Here is a 23,125-nt window from a genome sequence, read left to right as displayed (position 1 = left end):
CTAATCTGCCGAGCTGGGTTTGATTCTGTGCTCCCCCACATGCAGCCAGCTGGGTGACCTTGGGCTCGCCACAGCACTGATAAAGCTGTTCTGAATGAGCAGTAATACCAGGGCTCTCTCAGCCTCACCCACCTCACAGGGTGTCTGTTGTGGGGAGAGGAAAGGGAAAGTGATTATAAGCCACTTCGAAATTCCTGGTAGAGAAAAGCGGCATATAAAAAACAACTCCTCGGACCTTTCTGCACGCCATAAATATAGTGAAATGCTTACCTGGTGAAGTCACTATTTTTTTTAGCTTTTTGCATGATGTCGCCATCATCCAGTGTCCAAGCAGCAAACCGCTAGCTGCATCCTCCATTTTAAAGCACTAGCTTGGGAATCACATAAAGTGGATTCCCCAACCTAAAAAGCGCTGGCTAGAGGAGAACCAGCAGGCCACACACTAAAGAAACGTATGGAAGCAAAGAAGCGCTATCTCTGCCTCCAATGTCCCACCCTCGCACCCACCTCCCTCTCCCTTCTCCTGGGGACATTTTTTTTAAAAGCAAACCACCTGGAGCGAAAAATAGGCATACAAGCATGCAGGCAAAGCAAAAAAATGTTTTTCCCAAGTTGTCGCACAAAGCATGCCTCTCTAAAGTTTTCCCCCCCCCACACTAAAAAAAATCAGGAATGAGATTTTTTTTTCAGTATCAAGACTCATGAGTCCATAATGGGTGACATTCAAAAAGTACTGTGCATCTATGATTAGATGATTAGATGCATAGGCGTTTCAACGGAGAAGGATTGAATTTAAAAAAATAGTGGGCATCACGGGACCTTTAAAAGTTTGGGAAAGGGGATTGGTTGCCTGGCTTGATTGACAGGCGGAAGCGAGTTGCATGTAAAGCACGTTGCTCTCTTCCGCATTTCAAGCAGGCATGCAGAATGCGAGCATGAAAAAGAGGCAGACAAAAGTGAGACAGGCAGAAGGTGAGGAATGGTGGGAGGTACGATTATTTTTAGTGCTATGCCATTACGCTGGTGTAACACTATTTTTTTAGATGTGTGGAAATGCCCTTCTTCTTCTTCTTCTTCTTCTTCTTCTTCTTCTGCTGCTGCTGCTTCTTCTGCTGCTGCTGCTTCTTGTTTTCTGACATCCTTTTAAATATCCACAAATTGCCAGCATATGTCATTTTCTTCTCCCATTTTATGTTGGCTACACTAAAACCTCACTTTGACCCATTATGCACTGTGGCAGCTATGCCGGGCTGCCGCCGTTCTGCTCCCCCAGCATACGCCGGATGTGCCGACACAACACAAGCGGTCTGCTGCTGCGGAAACTGCGGCAGGGGGGAACAGGGGCATGAGGCCCCCATTGCACATTGGTGGGGAGCAACATGCTGCTCTCCCACCATGGTGAGGGTGGGGATGCCTCTGTCAGCTCCACAGAGACGCGGAGCTGGCAGGAGCAAGAGGCATCACTGCAGGGACGCTGTAGGTTGGGGGAGAAGCCGGGCCAAAAGCCCATCTCCTCTCATTACGCACAGAGCTAGCCCAGCCTAGCCCTCACCTGCGCCTATGGTGAATCTCGGTCCGCAAAAGAATCCACGTTTTCTTAATGCGGGTCTTCCGAGGGCCTGGGTCAGGCCAGGCCTTGGATAGTGACGGCGTCATGCATAATCGGAGATTATCCCCGAAGCCCTGTCGCTGCCATCATGGGCATTCCAGCCTGGGCATAATCAGTCTTTCCCAGTTCATTTTGCCACATGACCTGCCATCCTCTATCTTTTTTCATGAGGTTCCATTCTTTCCTGCTGAACAGAATTGCAAAAGTTTAGCCAGATGTGGCATTCTTTGTGTGCAGCATTCTTCTGTTTGTCAGAATTCTTTCTCTCTCTAAGTAGGTGCCCAAGAAGGTAGTACCCTTTGGGGCAGAGAAAGAAAAATTTAGTAATATTTTAGCAAGTTTGCTGGGAATTCAAACCAAGATAACAGATTTCAGTGATATTATTATATTTCAATTTATTAGTCGCCACTCTTGGCTAAGGCCGGCTCGGAGCGACTTCCAATTTTAAAACCGTAAAATGCAATATAATCCTATACAAGAATGCATGGTAGATCCCCACATTACGAAAAAGACAGCAGCAATGATAAAAACTACAATCTGTCAGTTCCGCTACCAGCCCTGGCTCATCCAACTTCTCAATACCTGATCCCATGTTACAATGTGAGTGGATAAAAGGGTAATGATGTCCAGACCTCTAAGACATCTAAAGAAAAGAAGAAAGAAAAAAGAAGAGGGGAGCCTCCAAAAAAATCTTCTTTCCCTAGCCTCAACCAAACACGTGGTAGAAGAGCTCCGTCTTGCAGGCCCTGCAGAACTGTGACAGCTCTGACCCTCAGCTCGCCCGGGAACTCCTTCCATCAGTGGGGCAATATATACAACTTCTGGTTCCCGTTTCCAAGTCACCATTTGGGTGACAGAACTATGATGCAATTAAGGAGATGAGTTGATATTGCATGTCTCAGGTATCATTTGACACCCAAATGGCCAAATTCAATTGTAATCTAAAATTAAACTGACTCCTGTGCATGAATCAAGACTCGTGTCAAGGAGATTTCGAACTGTCTCACCTACTGGTCACACAAGATAAGCAGAAGTTGAAGAGTCCTTTCCCTCTGCCTCTGCTTTTCCAGATGAGTCAGTGGCTCACATCTGAAGCATTTGTGACAGAAGCCTCTTGTGTGAAACCTGCTTCTTTCTTGGCTCAGGTGAGAGAAGCCTTTCTTCAAAATCAGAGGGAGGTCCTTTCAGCTACTTAGGATCCCTCCATTATTGCTACACTGGTGCTGCATTATCTCATTAGCAATGAAGACAATAATACTCACCATCTCAGACTGCGATCCTACAAACACTTTCCTGGGAGGCTGAATAAAATGGGACTTCTGAGTAGGTTGGCTTAGGACTGCTCATTCAGAAATCTTCTGATTGAAATAAATGAATCTTTTAAATACATTCATTCATTCATTCATTTATTCATTTGAATTTTAGACTAGTGGTCCCCAACCTTTTTCAGGCTGGGGACCAGCGGCAGCAGGGAGGGCGAATGCCCGGCTGCGCATGCTGTGCATGTGCGGCCCGACCGCGCACGCGCACATGTGCCATGCGTGGCCGAAAACGCGGATTGCAAGTGCGTGGCCCTGATTCCCTCTCCCCCCATCCCACAGTAAGAAGCTTCCCGGGCCGCAAGCTTGCGGCCTGGGAAGTTTCTTGCTGCGGGGGGGGCGGGGAGAGGGAGCCACGGCCCAGTGCCAGGGCCTGGCCGCGGCCCAGTGGTTGGGGACCATCATTTTAGACCACTCTCCCAGCAGACCTGCTCAGTGCAGTGTACAAGTTGTAGGTAAAATACAATAATTAAACAAATGAAAATTTGTATTTAAAATTAATTTTTAAATTATTACATTAATTTTAAAATTAATTTTAAATAGTTAACAAACAGATTAAAATTAACAGCAGATGTTTCCCCACAGAACATGTGTTACAGTTATCCTTCAAAAGTCACACTGGTCTGGAAGTTTACAGATGGATGAAAGTGGACAATAAAATAGAAAAGAATGGGTGGGGCCATAAAATAGGTAATTTAGTAGACGTTAGTAGACGCTCTGTATTTCCTTTTCCTTTTTTTTTTACATGTATTTTTCACCAAACCCTGTACCAAAATGAATTTTGACTGTTTATGTAAACTATGATAATTCATTATCTGTATTGTTTAAATTAAATTTTAAATGAACCCCTCTCAGGGGGGTTTGTGCAGATTTAAAATAATTCTATTCCTCTGAAAAATAAAATAGCCATTTAGAATATTACAATTAAAAGTAATTAAAAGCCATCCCAATCAAGGATTTAAAGCACTCTTGGAAAATGGTAAGGAAATTTGAAGAAGAACAGTTGATTCTTATATGCAGCGTTTTCCTACCTGAAGGAGGCTCAAAGCGGGTTACAGTAGCTTTCCCATTCCTCTCCCCACAACAGACACCCTGTGGGGTGGGTGAGACTGAGGGAGCATTAATTTAGGAGTATTTTGCAATTGTCCTTCGAAATTTCTGTGGCTCAGTTCAAACGTAACATGAGACCATGTTTTAATTAAACTGAAAGCCTGCCACTCTACTGGTTAATTAGGGTCCCACAAACAAGGAGCTGAAACTGTGGTTTGAAGCTGGATTACTAAATGGAGTTAGTCTCAGCTGTGTTTTTGTGCAATGTTTGAATGAAGACATGTTGACTTAACCCTGGCTGGTTTCTTAGCACTGCTTTCACTCATCTGGCCAGAGCAAAGGTGGTGAAACCATTTATTAAGGCAAACCAGGATCTAGGTGATCCTTTGTAAGCCAAACCCTGTTTTCATGGTACTGGGTTTGAATTGAGCCAATGAAAACTTCACTCTCAGAGTTAGAGATGGCCCAACCTATTTGTCAAGATCCTGTTCTCTAGTTCACATGTTCTTGTCAGGTTGTGTGTATTGGGACTCACTTATATTTGTCATAATGTGTTAATCTCTTATTATGCTTTGTGATATATTAATCACTTATGTTTTGGTCTATAGGTATTAGTTCAGTTTGTTTGGCATATTTTATTTCTTTGTTTAACCCAAGTTTGGACCTTTTGATTTTGATGCCAGTTCGGTGTTTTCTTAACTCAGGGGAAATGTGCAGTAAATTTCCACTCTGAACCTCCTAGTTATCTCCCTGACCTTGGGCACCAGGGACTGTGGTTTTGATATGTCTTGGGAAGCCGCTCTGTTGCTTTCACTTTTGCAGGCTTGTAGTGTAGGAACATGAAATATTGCACCTGTTTTTTTTTGTTCCAAAGGAGGTAGACTATGGGGGGTAGACTATAGGGTAGCTAGATAGGTAAACAAGTTTCTGTTAACTTTAGTTTCAGCAAAGAACCCCACACACTTGTTTTGTTATATCTTAACCCTTAAAGGTAAAGGTATCCCCTGTGCAAGTACCAGGTCATGTCTGACCCTTGGGGTGACGCCCTCCAGCATTTTCTTGGCAGACTCAATACAGGGTGGTTTGCCAGTGCCTTCCCCAGTCATTACCATTTACGCCCCAGCAAGCTGGGTACTCATTTTACCGACCTCGGAAGGATGGAAGGCTGAGTCAACCTTGAGCCGGCTGCTGGGATCGAACTCCCAGCCTCATGGGCAGAGCTTCAAATAGCATGTTGCTATCTTACCACTCTGCGCCACAAGAGGCTCATCTTAACCCTTAGTGGCTTTCTAATATTGTTCAAGAGCCACTAAGGGTGGAGTGGTGTCCAGGACACATCCTAGTTTCCGGACACCACTTCCAGCTCCACTCAAATCCAAACTCACATGGGAAGATCTATTGTCTGCTTCTGTGTATATATGCTTGGGTTTTCTGGGGGGTTTCTGTTGCTTACTACAACTCATACTGAGATCACAATAAAAGAACTGTTCATCTGCCCAGTAGTACTGGCATTTGTTCCATGAACCCATGGATATAACACTGTCGATAAGGATGGGATTGCGATACTAGGTATGAAATGCTGGTAAGTGATTATCATGGATATAAAATGCACTCTCTGCTTTCAGCCATAATTTCAACGTAAAGCACAATCTTTTGTCACTGTGTATCATTTTTGAGCCTCTTGTGGTGCAGAGTGGTAAGGCAGCAGACATGCAGTCTGAAAGCTCTGCCCATGAGGTTGGGAGTTCAATCCCAGCAGCTGGCTCAAGGTCGACTCAGCCTTCCATCCTTCCGAGGTCGGTAAAATGAGTACCCAGCTTGCTGCTGGGGGGGTAAACGGTAATGACTGGGGAAGGCACTGGCAAACCACCCCGTATTGAGTCTGCCATGAAAACGCTAGAGGGCATCGTCCCAAGGGTCAGACATGACCCGGTGCTTGCACAGGGGATACCTTTACCTCTACCTTTATCCTGTGTTTATGTTTGATGCATGGGTACACATGATGACTCTGCAATTTTTGGCAAGTTTTAATGGAGATGGGAACTTAATTTTGACTTGAGAACTGTTTGTGTAGCTCTGCCAAAAAAGGGTCAGTGTCCGGAAGGATTACCACCCTCCCAGAGTTACAGGTGAACTCCAGGCTACACAGGTCAGTTTCCCTGGGGGAAATGGCTGCTTTGGAGAGTGGACTCTATGACAACCTTTCGAGGTTCCTCTCCTCCTCAAGCTCCACCCACCCCAGATTTCAGCATCATATTTCCAGGAATTTCCCAACCCAGAGTTGGCAGCCATGGTGTGAGATGAACTAATGCTTCCTCAGAAAGAATTCTTTATCTTTCAACTCTCTCTATATATGCCTGGTTTTATTTGCACTGCAGCCCTTCTATTCTACTTGCACAGTGGAATTCTGATATCTTCAGCTTCCGTTTTGAAAAGGTTTTAATTCTCAAATGGAAATCTAAAGACAGTGCTGTTACGTCTATGTAAGCAACAAGAATAGGAACAATGTTAGAGCACACATCAGATGCAAGTAAATCTGAGTAGAGTTTTATAGGTGGCACAGAACATTGCTAAGCAGCCTGAGGGACAATGTGCAGCCCCTTTACTAGAGGCTATGTTATTTACCAGGAAATTATATTTATCTCCAGGTCACAAAAAACTTCAGCTGCCCCTTTGCACACGTTAAGCCTTTATTCAAGAGACAGGACAATTTTCTCCTACAGGCCAGCTAGCAACACTGAGTTGCATGTCATGTATCTGAAACTGGATTAATTTGCACACTCTCATGCTCTGTGAAATGTTGAGCGTCTTAGGTGACTTGATTATATTTTTGCTAATCTAGCCTTGGGTAAATCTGTGTTTTTTATTTATTTTACTTATTTATTTTTGTTTATATTTGTTCGCTGCCACTCCCGGCCAGCCACCTTGAGTCAGTTTACATCAATGGAATGAGCTCCCGGAGGAGATCAGGGCCCTGACGGAACTAAAACAGTTCTGCAGGGCCTGCAAAAAGGAGCTCTTCCGCCAGACATTTGGTTGAGACCAGACTTAATCAACAACATCTGCAGGGCCCCTGCTTCCTCCCTCCCATAAATCCATCAATGCATTCTGCTCTTGTTTGCACTGTCACCATTGTTACAATTATCTGTGTTTAGTATTAATCTTATGGTTATATATATGTTATGGCTTGTTGCTTGTATTGTTTTCTACGTTTTATGTAAACTGCCCTGAGCCTCTGGGAGGATGGTATATAAATATAATAAATTAAATAAATAAATATAAAATACAGTAGCATAAAATAACCAAATACAACTCCAACCTGCCCCACCTTCACCTCCTCCCTCCTATAGCTCAGTGAACAGCCCCCACCACCTCCTGCCTCATGGCTGGGTGTTCAGAGGAGGGACCCAGTCGATGTTCCACCACCCAGACTCAACCAAAAGCCTGGTGGGAGAGCTCCATTTTACAAGCCCCACAGAACTGTGAAAGCTTCGACAGGGCCCTGGTGGTGGTTGAAGCCAGGCTTATTTCTTGTGGGCCAGAAACCTGTTTAAACTTACAGATTATAATGCTACAGTGGATATTGAGTTGCTTTATTGGCTTTCTAAGGTCAGAAGTGAGAATTCGTCAAGATGTTGTACTGGTGGGTGAACCATGCCTCCATTGATAGCTAAAATATATCTACCATTTGCCTTATTGAACTGGTTAAGCTAGACCTTGCATAGATGTAATCTTTACGGTGCTTCATGTTTAGGCTGCCAAACAATTAAAAACTTCCTGGTGGTTAATCATTTGTCTTTCAGCTGACAAATTAAATGACACTTATGTGCATATCACCAAAACCTCAAGTGCTTTGTTTAACATACTGAGGAAATAGTCAGGGTTCCCATCAAGAATATCTGTGCATACAGGGAGGGAGGCAATGCCTCCAACAGGATTTCCAAGCACAGTTTGAGCTTGGTTTATTTATTTAAAACATTTTCTTGCCACCTTTCTACCCAAATAAGGTTCTGAAAGTGGCAAACAACAAGGAATTAAAACATGTAAAATATTAAAAGTACTTAATATCTCTCTATATTTAACCATAACATAACAATAAAACATATCAACTTGCAAGGACTACACTACTAGCTTGGTGTAGTGGTTAAGAGTGGCAGCTTCTAATCTGGCGAGCCGAGTCTGATTCTCCGCCCCCCTATAACCAGCCAACTGGGTGACCTTGGGCTATGCATGGTTCTGATAGAGCTATTCTTACTGACCAGTAATTTCAGGGCCCTCTCAGTCTCTCCTACCTCACAGGGTATCTGTTGTGGAGAGAGGAAGGGAAGGCAATTGTAAGCCACTTGGAGAATGTTTTGGGTAATGAAAAGTTGGGTATAAAAATCAACTCATCTTCTTCTATCAAAGGAGAAGGACAATAAAAGGACAACACAAAAAGCTACCCCAAATTGTCTGATGGCCAGACTCTCTTTTTTTTTAGTGTGGTGTAGTAGTTAAGCCAGCGTGGTGGGCTCTAATCTGGAGAACCGGTTTTTATTCCGCACTTCCCCACATAAAGCCTGGTGGATGACCTTGGGCCAGTCACGGGTCCCTCAGAAATATCTCAGCCCAGCCTACCTCACAAGGTGCCTGTTGTGGGGAGAGGAAGGGAAGGCAGAGGCAAGCCATTTTGAGACTCCTTGGGGTAGAGAAAATTGGGGTATAAACACTAAATCTTCTTCTCTTATCTTTTGTAGTAAAATGCTAGAACCAGAATAATCTCAAAAGAGAACATGTCTCTTGCTGATATAAAACTGGCTGTTCAACTAATTAGCAAAAGGTCTGATACCTGAGTGATACCTTCTGCCTTGACAGAACAATGCATCTGAAAGTCTGCTGGTACCCCAGTTAACAGCCCTGGATGCAGTCCTTCTTTTTAGGAATTAGAACATTTCTTCCAATTCAGCGGTAACCCTTTCACAAAGGTTATGTTAACCCTCTCACAAAGGTGTCAGTTGGCAGTGCTGCTCAGAGAAGGAAACAAAGCAGGCTGGACCGCCTAGTGAAGGTGATGACTGACTGACTTCATACCGGAATAGCTGCATCATAATGATCTAGCCCTGTAGGGGGTTCATTGGCTTCAAGGAATGTGTTGAGTCATCATTCCTTGCTCTAGAGGTCCTTGCAGTTCAGTTTTGTACTGTAAGGGATGGGTGTGCTTGGATTTTTTCGTTTCCAAGGCGTGTGATTTATGGCCGTTTAATGCAAGCGCCTGCGTTTCATTCTTGTTACTCTATCTGTGTCTGATGTACAGCAATGTCATTCCGTCTGCATTGAAAGCCCTCTGCCTGTCCAGTAGCGAGAGGGCTCCCTTAAGTACCAGAAGCCCATAGTCCTCTGTTGTATTTCAGTCTGCAGTGCTGCAGTGCCGTTGCATCAGTGCACGGCTTCTAGAATTCCACTCCCCCTTCCTTCAGGGTGGAAAGCTCAAACTGGCAGCCCTCATTGAAGGAAATCACAGGGCATTTTACTTCGCCTTTCCATTGCAAAGGTATTAGTCAACAAAGGGGTAGGGTGTGTGCGTTTGTGTGTGTGTGTGTGTGTGTTGCACATAGGAGAATCGTATGCAGACAAACTCTGTGGAGGGGGGGGTCTGACATGCTTATTATTCGGTCTGAGAGCCCATCACCCTTGGTCAGCCCCCCTTTTGTTGAGGACACTGTGCAATCCCTGATGAATGCAAACTTATTTCTGCAGACTTAGCCTTCAGTCAAATCGGTGGCATTATTGTTTTCCGTTATGCTTGTCGAAGAAACATTTAAACAGTAACTCTCTTTTGGATCATACCTTGTCCGTATTAAACTGGAGGCAAATGGTAGTTAGGGATGGATTTTTGCAATACATTCAGGTTGGTGGAAGAAAACCAACTTTCAGCCTTTTTCTGTACAGAGCCTTATTGGAATCAAAAGTAGGGTTGCCAACTGACTGGGGGGAAATAGCCTGGCCAGTTCTTGTGCCCTGTACTACATCTTGATTGCCGAAAGCAGCCAGAGAAGCTTTCCAAGACTCGGAGAGAAACATTATAACTTGTACAAGATGCTCCTAAAGGCATAGGAGCAGAGGCTAGGATTGCCAGATGGTTTCAACAAAAATCCTGGACACACATGATAAAATGTTTTGACCAATAATACGTACACATATACATGTGGTCAAAAAGAGAAATGCCATATCCCTTTAATAAAGGCTTATGTATGAAAATGAGATGCTGAAGCTTTTAATAGCATGGAGGTAAATGAGGTGCTACCGTAGTAGTTTCCCTGAAGATATACCGATAAAATAAGCCGTAGTAGGATTCCTAAGTGTTTGCACAATATACCGTTTTACTCAGCACTGTGGGTCTCTCTCCCCCAGCACCAACCAGCAACAGTGTGGTAGGGTTGGGGGGCGCCAAGGTGCGAGGCTGGGAATCTGCCCTGTTTCTCTCTCCTCTCTTCAAAGGACAGGGCGGAAAAGCCCAGCCAAGAAGAAACAAAGGGAAGAGCCGCCCACCCTCCCTCCTGCGCGACAAATTCCAGTGCGCACCACCTCCTCCTCGGCGCAGCGGTAGCAATCCCGGCTTGCTCCCAGCAGCCAGAGCAGGAGAGGCGAGGTGATAAGGGTGTTTTTGTAATCAGGGACAATGGGCAGCAACACGACAGTGGGCTGTGGGGAGAATGGCCACCTACTCCTTCGAAGCCCTGTCGCTTGCAGGCCGCAGCTGGCAGGGGCTTCCGTGGGGCTCCCGATGACCCCAGCGCCTTTAGAGCAGGAAAGCCAGCATGTCCTTGGCCATCTGCTGATCTCAGTGGAAGACTTGGGCACCTGCAGCCAGCCAGGCATCCTCCTGGGCGCCAGCTCCCAAGCACACCCGGCACATTTCCACCCCAACTCCACGTTTCTCCCCTCCCTTCCCCCGCCATGCACCTGCTTCCTTCCCCTGGCCCTTTTGGGGGTTGCTTTCCTGGTGGGAGGGGCAGAACCGGCTCCAGCACACCAACCGGCACCCGCTCACGGGCAAAGAGCTCTGCGGGTGGGCGCTGGTGGGCGTGCTGCCAGCCCCAGTCTCTCTCACCTGCCACAAACACCTTTGTTGACGGCATTGACTTTTCTAGATACCAATAAGACACCCTCTGAAAATAAGCCATGATGTGTCTTCTTGAGGAAAAATAAATATAACACAGTGTTTTATTTTCGGGGAAACACAGTATTAACCCTCTATTAATGGGACAAGAGATTTGTTTCCAGGCAATTGACAGCCCTACATAAGATCTATCCAGTCCTAGTTTGATACCCTAAGCTACACTTCCTCAACCTTGGTCTCATGATGGCCCTGGAAGGGTTTTCTGAATGGGTGAGCGTTAATTAATTTTTAATATATTATTTAAATGTATTAAACATTTATTAGGTGATATGGCCATATATGGGCTTGTAGACCTGACCCTCCCTCCCAAAATGGCCAGTGATGGGCCTGGAGGGGGTGAGAAAGGCAAGGGGCCCCTGGTGGGCATGTACACAGCTATGCTTCCCAGCCATATTTTGCACAATCCCACCACTTCTGGGTTTTCTCAAAGCTTGAAAAATGTTTCAAGAGGTTTCTCAATAGTAAACGAGAAAGGCTGCTCTAAGCAGTAAGACAAAGTCTGAGTTTGTGTCACCTTTAAGACCAAGAAACTTTTATTCAAGGTGTATGCTTTCATGAGCCTCTTGTGGCGCAGAGTGGTAAGGCAGCGATATGCTGTCTGAAGCTGTCTGCCCATGAGGCTGGGAGTTCAATCCTAGCAGCTGGCTCAAGGTTGACTCAGCCTTCCATCCTTCCGAGGTCGGTAAAATGAGTACCCAGCTTGCTGGGGGGTAAACGGTAATGACTGGGGAAGGCACTGGCAAACCACCCCGTATTGAGTCTGCCATGAAAACGCTAGAGGGCGTCACCCCAAGGGTCAGACATGACCCGGTGCTTGCACAGGGGATAACTTTACCTTTACCTTTATGCTTTCATGAAGTATCTGAAAAAGTATGCATGCACACAAAAGCTGGTACCTTGAATAAAACTTCCTTGGTCTTAAAGGTGACACAAACTCAGACTTTGTTCTGCTGCTTCAGACCAGCATGGCTGCCCACCTGACCCTAAGCAGTACTATACCACAATTTCTCTCCCTTCCCCCATTAAATACATACAGGGATTTGGGGGTTTTCAATGGCTGTGGAGCAGGTAGAAATTCAATAAAGCCAGCAATAGGTTTTCTTTATAGTGTTATTTGAAAGCTTCTGAAAAGCAAAAGAGCTCCTCATCGTATTATGGTCACTAGGGGACAAATGAAAACATTCAAAAATATATTTGTATGTTGCACATGTTTTGCCACAGCTGCTAGTTCAAGTCAGATTCTCCCAACTGCCCCTCCCACCCAGGTTTATTCACCTTGCACAGAGAATAACACAGCACAAACACCTATGCTTTGAAATCTAGTATGCCAGGGGAAAGTTGAAGCTAGAGCTCTTCTCCCTGTCATCTAGGTTTCTGTGTGCAGAAGGGTTTGTTCATTTTATTTGATTTATTTACTTCATTTATACCCCACCTTTCCCCCCAACAGGACCCCAAAGTGACTTACATCATCCTCTGTCTCCATTTTATCCTTACAGCAACCCTGTGAGGTAGGTTTGGCTGAGAGTGTATGATTGGTCCAAGATCATCCAGCAAGATTCCATGGTTGAATGGCGGTTCAAATCTGATTCTTCCAGATCCTAGCCCTATATCCTAACCAATACACCACTTTGGCTGTCTTTGTTGTAGAATTATAGAATCCCAGAGTTGGAAGGGGTCATGCTGGCCATCTAGTCCAACCCTCTTCTCAATGCAGGATCAGTCTAAAGCAGCCTCAATAAGTGTCTGACCAGCCACCATTTGAAGATTACCAGTGAGGGAAGCTCATTGCCTCCTTAGGCGGTCGATTCCACTACAGAACTACACTGACTGTGAAAAAAACATTTCCTGATATCTAGCCAATATTGTTCTACGTGCAGTTTAAGCTCATTACTGCGGGTCTTAACCTCTGCTGCCAACAGGAACCTTTCCCTCCCCTCCTCTAAGTGATAACCTTTCACATGCTTAAAGACAGCAATCATGTCCCCTCACAACCTCCTCTTCTCCAGGCTGAACATTCCCAAGTCCCTCAGCCTTTCCTCATAAGGCTTGGTCCCCAGGCTCCAGATTATCCTTGTCACTCAGTTATGCACCCTCTCAATTTTGTCCACATCCTTTCTGAAGTGAGGCCTCCAGAACTGCACACAGTACTCCAGGTGGGGTCTGACCAGTGTGGTATACAGCGGGACTATGACATCTTGTGATTTTGATGTGATGCTTCTGGTGATACAGCCCAGATTGCATTTGCATCACACTGTCTGCTCATATTTACTTTACAGTCCAGAAGTACCCTAAGATCACATTCAGACACACTGCTACCCAGAAGCATTTCTCCCATCCAGCAGGCATGTTTATCATTTTTGTGACCCAGATGTAGAACTCTGCATGTCTCCTTATTGAATTGCAACTGGTTTTCATTTGCCCACTTTTCCGCCATGTTCAGATCTCATTGAACTATATTTCTATCTTCTGAGGTATTCCACTACTCCTCCCAATTTGGTGTCGTCTGCAAGTTTAGAGAGGATTTAACCTGCATTTCCTTATTCAGATCATTGATAAAAATGTTGAAAAGTACTGGGCCCTGTTCTGAGCCCTGTGGCATCCCAGTGCTCACCTCCCTCCAATTTGATGAAATACCATTGACTTTTTGGGTGCAGATTTCTAGCCAGTTCACTATCCACCTAACCAACTGAAAATCTAGTCTACAGTCCTCCAATTTACTCATTGGAACATAACGGGGAACCATGCTGATTTTATTAACTTAGGCAGATTGTGAGTGGGTGGGCAGGAAGGGATGTGCCAGTGTTTGTCTCTTGTGGCCCTTCCTTGCATCATTTGGGCATGAAATTGGGGCTATCTGCATAGGCAGATAGTTGTGAGTTTCTACATTGTGCAGGGGGTTGGATTAGATGACCCTGGAGATCTCTTTCAGCTCAATGATTCTATGATTTTAACCTTGTCAAAAACCTTAATGAAATCTAGGTAAACAGCATCCACTGAGTTTCCACAATCCAATAAGCCCATCACTCAGTCAAAGAAGTAAATCAGGTTGGTCTGGCAGGACCTGCTGGAGACAAATCCATGCTGACTTCCCTGAAGCAACATATTGTCCTGTAGACGATTACAGATCACTTCCCTTTAAAATCTGCTCCATTATCTTCTCTGCAATTGAGGTCAGACTCACTGGCCTGTAGTTTCCTGGATCATCTCTCCTCCCTTTTTTGAAGACGGGGGGTAACATTCATTCTCCTCTAATCTTCTGGCACATCTCCAGTCCTCCAAGAGGTCCTAAAGATGATGAACAAGGGTTCCGCAAGCTCTCCAGAAAGTTCTTTGAGTACTTTCAAATGCATCTGGCCCAGGGGATTTGAATTCGTCTAGTGCAGCCAGGTGCCTCTCAATAACTTCTCTGTCCATGTCAACCTGCCATTCAGACACTATACCTTGCCTACTACCATCTCTAGATGTGTCCATATTCCTCTGGGAAAACACAGAGGCAAAATAAGTACTGAGCCTTTTTGCTTTCTCACGGTCCTCTTTCAGAGTGTCTCCATCTTCACCCAATAGTAGGCCTATTGCCATGTTTACCTTACATTTGCTCCTCATACATCTGAAAAAGCTTTTCTTGTTATAGTGGACTTCCCTGACCAGCCTCAGCTCACTCCCAGCTTTGGCCTCTGATGGCTGACCTACAATTCCTAGTAACCTGCAAATATTCTTCTTTAGAAGTCTGTCCTTTGTTTTTCCCTCCCTTATCTTCATCCAGATACTTTCCACCAAAGCATCACTCTCCTCCTCTAGTATCTCTTGACAGGCAAGCCCTCTCCCCACATAGGACCCATTATGCACGGGGGGAATAACGCACATTCGGGGTGGAATGGCGGCGACTAAAATCACCTATAACGCATGGTGCCGGCTGCAACCGGCCACAGCTTTGGTGCATGCCGCCGAAAAAGCCACGTTAGCGAAACACGGAAGAAAGCGCAGCTTCCGGGTGACCGGGGCGCAACCAGAGGTGGCGCCGGGATCACCGCGTGCATAATCGGTTACTCTGGGTTTTGCCGCCATCGCGCCCCGTCCCGTGCATAACTGGTGTGCTTCGCGTCTTCCCCCTCCGCGTTTTCCATGTGACCCGAAATCGCCGTTTCGGCGGCCGTGCATAATGGGCCATATAGTGCCATTCCACCTTGTCTTTGACCTTTTCTGTTTCTTCTGAAGAACTCATATCCGTTCACTACTGCATTCCAGTCATGGGAATCATTCCACCAAATCTCTGTAATGCCTACTAAATCATATCTCTCTGTCTGCATAAGAAGCTCGAGCTCTTCTTTTTTATTTCCCATGCTTCAGGCATTGGTATATAGGTACCTGAAGCCTTTTACATTTGGTTCTATTTGACCAGTCCTTCCCAGGCAGGCCATTGGTACTTGCTGTTCTGCATTAGGATGTTTCTTTTTGAATATGAAAAGTGTGTTCCATTTTCAGACCCAGATTTACTATATTTGTGAGAACTAGGCCAGAAAATACTATGACAGGTAAAAACCTAAGAAATTTATTGTCGCTTCATAGTTACACATTTCTAAATTTAAAAAAATCTAATATTTGTAATATCATGATTATATTTAACATACTATACAGTTAAACCCTAGTTATTTACTGCCCTTGAAGAAGGGAACCAAAATGATAGACAATTGGATGTCTGCTGTGAGGCATTTGTGAGCCATTTGCTATGGAATTGTAATCTATGTTGATGCAGAAGTAAGCATCAATGAGTTGAATGGCACTTATTCACAAGTAAATATGCAGGATCTTACAGCCTTAGAGTACTTAATAGCAATAGCCTGCAATCATAGGGGTGCCAACCTACAGGTGGGGCTTAGAGCTCTGACCACAGATCTCAGTTCCCCTGGAGAAAATGGCTGTTTCACAGTACCCTATATCGGTAGTCCCCAACCACCGGGCCGCAGCTCCCTCTCCCCACTCCACCCCACACAGTAAGAAACTTCCCAGGCCGCAAGCAAATCGGGCGCAAAAGAGGCCGATTAGCTTGCGGCCCAGCAAGCTTCTTTTTTGGGAGGGGGGGAGAGGGAAGCAGGGCCACGCATGTGCGATGCATTGCATGCATGGCTGGGCGATCGCCCTCCCCGCCGCCGCCAGTCCGCAGCCTTAAAAAGGTTGCGGACCATGCCCTATAGTATTCAATGGTATTATACCTCATTGAAATTCCTCCCCAGGCTCCATCCCCAAATCTCCAGGAATTTCTCATCCTGGAGCTGGCAACTCTATGCTGTCATCAGAGCTGCACAAAAGCTAAAAATGCAAGGGAGACACCTCATACTGCTCTCTGAGAGACTCACTGCCTTTGACCTCTCCAGCCTATTTTCCCCCACCATGATATCTCAAGATCTCTTTTTAACTTTTCCTTAGAAGATTCAACCTTGCCACTATGTACCCCTACAGTCAGCTGGAACCAACATGGGGACTCGATTTGTTGGCAGGAAAAGTAGAGACTTTCCAGCTTTCTTCAGTCAAGTCAACAGAATTTCTCTGAGAGTGTCCTGCCTGGCCTCTGAGTGGTGGGTTCTGTTTGCTTTTTCCCCAAAACCTTGCTGGCTGTAATGGAAAACACATGGACAGTGGTGTTGCCACTTTATGAAGTCACAGGGGAAAGAAAAAGTGCATGCATGGAGAGTAACTTCATTGGTTGCAGTCTTACAGTTAGATGATTTCTGCACCTGGAATTTGCCTCTGCACAGCCTCTCATTGCTCATGGGTTTTAGTGCTGCTTCCACATGATGTCAGCAGCAGCCTACGGCTGTGCAGGAGTTGGTGCAAGTTTTCATCTGGTTTGCTCCACGATGAGCGAAATCACACAAAAACTTCCCTTTCTTGTCATGCTGCAAGGCTGTCTAAAGGGAGAAATGCACAAAATTCTCTGTAGCCTTTTGCCCACCCTTGCACTCACCCTCCCTCTCCATTTCCAGATTGAATTTTTTAAAAATGGCATGGTCCATGTTGCCACAGGACCACAAAGCAATGTGCCCTCAGTACAACTAAAATGTTATCTTCATTGTGCACGGTAATATTGGGATTGGGCAGCTAAAACACATCCCTATTTGTGTTTTCTGGCAGTAGGATATGAATGGGGAAAGAAGGGGGCACCCGTGATGAAGCAGCCATCTCCCTATTAGCTTGGAGTCCATGCTCTGTGTTTTAAATCTGTATTGTGAACAAATAATCATCGAGGTCCAGTTACCATGGCCAGCCTATCACAAATCTACCCGAACATAAAAAGAGACCATTACACAAAGTATCTGAAAAGGGATCTAGAGAAATGTTTTATTGTTGTGCTGTTTCCCCATAGCAACGTGAACGTGTATTTTTTTAAATTAATTTCAGGATTTGGGGACGGAAGTTTGAGTCTACAAAACAGCTTCTGTGAAGGAATCGGTGTCTTGCATTGATTGACAACCCAAAGAGCGGGGGGCGAAGTTTGGGTTGTCCACACTTTAGGCTTCTTTGCAATCTTGCTGGGAAGGAAAAAGCCATGATGAGGCGGTGGGATAACGTGGGAGGGGCCTCCTGTCAGGAAGCATGCAAACATGCAGTTTCCTATCATGCATTTGCAATCAGGTTTAAATTTATACTCTTCGTTTTTTCTTATTGAAATCCAAGGGTGATAACTATAGTCTTTTCCTTCATTTTATCCTCAGAACAGCCCTGTGAGTTAAGTTGTCAAACTCTGGGTTTTCTGGAGATTTGGGGATAGAGCCTGGGGGCGGGATCAAGGTTTGGAATGCGGAGGGACCTCAATCAGGAAAAATTCCATAAAGCAGCTATTTTTCTAGAAGAGCAGATCTGTGTAGTCTAGGAATCAATTGAAAGTCTGGAAGATCTCTAGACCCCACCTGGATGTTGGCCACTCAGCCACTGAGGTAGGTTAGGTTGAGAGTGTGTGACTGACCCAAGGTCACCTAGCAATTTTCCATGGCAGAGTACGGAGCTGAACTAGATCCTAGTCCAATCACTGCACCTCACTGGCTTTATGATCTTCTGCTTGGACTGCTTCTTAAACTGAACCAGTATGATTAACATGTCAGACTAGGGTTGCTTCCAATACTTATTTTGCCCCTCAATCCAAACTGCAGCCATTCTTATTTTGGCTTCTGCACAACATTGTCTTGCCACTACCAACCTTTTCCTGGCTCTGCCGTGGATTTCCACAAAGCTTTTTTAGATAAATGTTTCCTGATGATCATACTGGAAGGGGGCTGTGGAAAGTGAAGTTTTTCACACATCCCCATCTACATTTTCTCCTAATTTCCCTTCTGCTCATCTTTCCTTTTTCTTTTATGATCTTCTGCAGGTTTTTGATGATTTTTTAAAAATATTATTGGTAGTAGGTATAGCCAAGATCTCAGAATTGTCTTCCCTGGCACAGGAAGGAATCCAGTGTTAAACAACCTGGTCAGATACAAATGGAGTGTGAGCAAATTTGGTAGAGAGTTGGTGGCATCTCATTTGAGATGTTTATGAGCAAGGCTTTTTCACTTTCTCTTTCAAAAACACTTAGCTGCTACCACTTTTTATCTGTGATTGGCTTGAACAATGGGGACAATCAATGGGACAAAGTCATCCATTGATATAACCCAGTTGTGGGTGGTGGAGTTTAAAAAGTACTGAAGGAACAAACTCCCACATGAAATTAGTGTAGGTTGAAATACTAGGTCTGAAAAGAAGCTTATAAGAGTAACTCTGTGTAGAATGGCACCGTTAGTGCTTGTAATGCACTACCACTGTGATCTCACACTAATGAGCAAATGTCTTCCCAAATCGTAACAAACAGGAAATGTCTTGATGTGATAGTTATATCCCAGAACAGTTAGTCATGGAGCTGACTAAAGAAGAAGTGACCTTGTGTTTGATTCTGATTGGGATCTGGTGTAGGAGGTGACTGCATAGCTTCTGTAAAAGAATGGCATTGTGTCATCAACCTGTTAGTGTTCTTTGAGAATGTCAAGGGTGAACCATTATACTTGGACTTCCAAAATCATTTGATGAGAGGGCTCACCAAATGTTTTGGAATAAGCTTTCTGAGCAAGCTTAAAAGACATGAGTTGTGAGAATGTGTCTTTTCATGGACTGGTAACTGGTTAAAAGAGGGGAGCAGAGAAAGGGAGGTGGACATCTGTGTCCTCCAGGGATTTGTTTTGAGATCAGGGTTATTTAATTGATTCTTAAATGAACTGAGACTAGCAGATGAATTGTGATGTAGCACATTTTCAGACAGTTCATGATGTTGTTCAGATTGCTGAAGATGTTGATAACAGAAGGGGACCGTGAGGTATTCCAGAAGGACCTTTCCAAATTAAGCAAATTATTATTGCTAGGCAATAATATATCCAGTGAAATTCAATGTAAGGAAATTAAAAGTGATGCACACTGAGGGTAAACATCCTAATTTCACACATACATTGATGGAGTCTCGGCTGATGCTTACAGATCAAGAAAAAGGCTTTGGGATTATGTTGGATCGCTTGCTGAAAATGTGGAGAAAATGACCAATGGTTTAGCAAAGAAAATTCCATGCTAGCGACCATCTGGAATGTAACTGAGAATAAAGCTGCCAAAATAGTACACACCATATGCAAGTTCTTGGTTCAGCCTCATGTGGAATACTGTATAAGGTTTTGGTTGTTGCCCCTTAAAAAGGTTACTGAAGTATGGGGACAGGTACAGAAAAGGACAATGGAAACGATCACAGGATCGGCAAGGTTAAAATATCCGGGGCGTTTTAGTTTAGAAAAAAAGCCAACTGAAGGGCAACACTATAGTGGTCTACAAATGTCTACATGGTGTAAAGAAAGTAGAAAGAGAGAAATTTTCATCTGTTTCATATGAAGTGAGAACTTTGGATTACCCTACAAACTTATGTAGCACTAGGTTGAAGACAGACAAAAGAAAGGATTATTTTATTCAATGAAGCTTACAGTGATAGTGAGCTTCATTATTGATAGTGAGCTTCATTATTGTGAAGCTCACAGTGATAGTCACTGGCTTATTTTAGTTATTTATTTATTCAAATTTCTAGACTGTCCTCTCTAACGAAGCGGACTCAGGGCAATGAACAATGTGTATTAAAAGGATGCAGTTAAAATCACAATTCAGCATTTTTAAAACATCTTTAAAACACGTCTAGACCTCCACTCACAGATGTAAGGCCAGGTTGGGTGTGGGAGTACAGGAGGAAGGCCAATACGATGTTGTTAGTTGTTTTACTGGCCTCAGCCATAGGCCTGGGCCCTGATGCTTTCTGGGAGCTCATTCCACCAGGTAGGAACCAAGGTCGACATAGCCTGAGCTCTGGTCAAGGGCAGCCAGATTTCTTTGGGGCCTGGGACTCCTAGCCTGTTGATTCTGGCTGATTGCAAGGCTCTTCTAGGGATGTTTTCGGAGAGGCAGTCCCATAGGTACACCGGGCCCAGACCATATATGGCCCTAGAGGGATTTAAAAGAGAACCAGACAGATTTATGGAAGATAGCTCTATTGTTCATTATTAACCATGACAATCAGATGTGGGGAGAAGTCAGCAAGTGAGGGCTGCTGTCTGCAGGCTCTGCTTATGAGCATCCCCGCGGCTGACTGGCCCCCACTGGGGACACAGTGCTGGACTAGATGGACCCTTGGCCTTATGCTCTTGATGTGATTTGTGTCCTGTTCTCTTCCATACAGAGTTGACCTGTCCTTGGCGCAACATAACTAAAGAAGTTTCTGCAGGATGAAAAGATGGCAGCACGGCTGCTTGCACCACCAGGCCCTGATAGTTTTAGACCTTTCACTCCGGAGTCTCTGGCTAACATCGAGAAGCGCGTTGCAGAAGAAAAGAAGAAGAAGCGTCCTAAACAAGACAGCAGCCATAGAGATGATGATGAAGAGAGCAAACCAAAACCAAACAGTGACCTGGAGGCAGGGAAGAATTTGCCTTTCATCTATGGGGACATCCCAAAAGGCTTGGTTGCTGTACCACTGGAGGACTTTGACCCTTTCTATATGACGCAGAAAGTGAGTCAGCAAGACCCAGCTATTTAAAACACGGTCCTTTTATCCTCAAAGGAATTACAGGTTTGGTGGCTGGAGTTTCCTTTGTGTGTCCAGCTGTGTACGAAAGGGGACAAAAGTGACGTTATTGAAGGGCTTTTAAAATATGCATTTTACCTTTCGATTGTATGTTCGTTTTTTTTTTTTCAGTGTGAAGGAAGAAATGCATCTGATAGTTTGCTGGGTAAACAGATAGCATTGCAACATGCACATAAAAAGCTTGCTCCACAGTTTAAGCCATTTTTCAGGGCTGTAAATCTAGCATGAAGGCAGAAAAGGCATGAGACAGAAGTGGTGGATAATGTTGAGAGCAGGGACAACTCTTATTTGCAGGAAATGTTATTTCAGCCAGGATGGATAAATGCCGTGGTGGTGTTGAGTCAGTTAACATGCATGTTCTCCATCCATAGAACCTGTGATGTTGCCAGAAAGAGATTGAATACAGACATGATGAAGTGGCTGCCTAAATGCCCACTATAACTCCAGGGCCTATGTATAGCACCAATTCACATGCTTTTCAAACATCGTTTGATCGGGATGTGTGATGGAACTCATGATACCATCTGGGCTAGCCAAAGAAGCTTCTAATGAGGTCATATAATTTGTTTGCCTTAAATGTTGTCATATGTTGTGGGAAATGAATGATACACCTTGTAGATTCCAGATATGTTTTGACTTTTTTGAATTGTTTTCAAAAGCCCTGTTATCAATATAGTGATTCAGATTTGACAAGCTTTGGGTTTCCCAAATCAATTCAGCTCCATTGTTTTCTATGGAGTGTTTAAAGTCTATGGGAGATCTAACCTGTCTCTCTATTCAGTGGTCTAGAGCTGGTGGGGCTGAGGATGAGGCACCAAATTTTCCGTGTAGCTGCTGGAGCATCTCCTAAGAAGACCTCCCAAGATTCAAAATTATTGGACCAGCGGGTTTCCCAAATCAGTTCAAGAAACCCTATGGTAGAAGCTACCGTAGAGTTTTTGTTCCCAAACCAGAGCATTGCTCTGATGTACCTGATGTGCCTGACATGCCTCCATCACTTTTGGATCACACTGGAAGTCATGAAGGCACATCTCTGAAGTGTGCAGAAAAACTCCCAGCTCCCAGTGAGCTCATCTCCCATTCCCTCACCAGCTGCCCAGAGGGATCTGGCAATCCTAGTCATTGGTGGAGGTCCACCAGCTGGGTTACAAGGCCTTCTGGACCAATAATCTTCAATCTTTCTAGAACCAGGACCTATTTTTAACCTAAGGTGGCAGCTACAAGCATATTCGGATATATTCGGATAACATATCGGTCATTTGAAATAAAGACAAGAAGCCAGAGACACTTAGGGTTGGGTGCTTCGGCATCCGAAGCAGTCATTCCCACCTGAAGCAGCTAACACCATGGGGAGAGGGGAGGCATGGTGCTGGCTGCTTCAGGCAATAATGGCTGTTTCGGATGCCAAAGCGCCCAACACTACTCTGAACTGTTTTATTTAAGAAGGAAATCGTTCCATGGCTGAGTGACCTTGCCTCACCATTGGGAGGTAGGCGATATGGTGCCATTCTCTCTACTACAATAGCAGCAAGTCCTTCCAAAAAGCAGCAAAATATAACAATTCTTTAGTATTTCATGACCTAGCAGATGGGGCTTTGACAATCCCAACCCATAGGATGAATACCATTTCACTACAGCAGCCATATTTTGCCATCATTTGACAGGACCTGCTGCTAGTGCATATGTATAGAGAACAAGGTTACCTTAGCTCCTCCTTCTCTTTAAACACATGCTGAGATAAGCAGCCATACAGGGAAAGATAACTCAGTGATGGAGAGGATTCCTCCATGATCCTGAACTTCGACTTGTGTCTCTCTACAGTATATCTGGAATTCAACTTGTGCTTCCTGTCC

At 44.6% G+C, this 23,125-nt stretch overlaps 1 protein-coding gene across 6 annotated transcripts in view; it reads left to right on the top strand.

Moving 5' to 3' along the window:
• Positions 1 to 23,125, top strand: part of SCN8A (sodium voltage-gated channel alpha subunit 8) — a 144,225-nt gene that overhangs the window by 20,533 nt on the left and 100,567 nt on the right. For all 6 annotated transcript variants that reach the window (XM_077328672.1, XM_077328669.1, XM_077328668.1 and 3 more), the window contains exon 2: positions 20,868 to 21,197. In XM_077328672.1, the coding sequence (XP_077184787.1) occupies positions 20,922 to 21,197 (276 nt within the window). In that variant the 5' untranslated portion in view covers positions 20,868 to 20,921. The remainder of the gene's footprint in view (positions 1 to 20,867; positions 21,198 to 23,125) is intronic.

This window comes from Paroedura picta, chromosome 3 (assembly GCF_049243985.1).
Source record: "Paroedura picta isolate Pp20150507F chromosome 3, Ppicta_v3.0, whole genome shotgun sequence".
NCBI classification, from domain to species: Eukaryota; Metazoa; Chordata; class Lepidosauria; order Squamata; family Gekkonidae; genus Paroedura; species Paroedura picta.
This window is presented reverse-complemented; position numbering and strand designations above follow the sequence as displayed.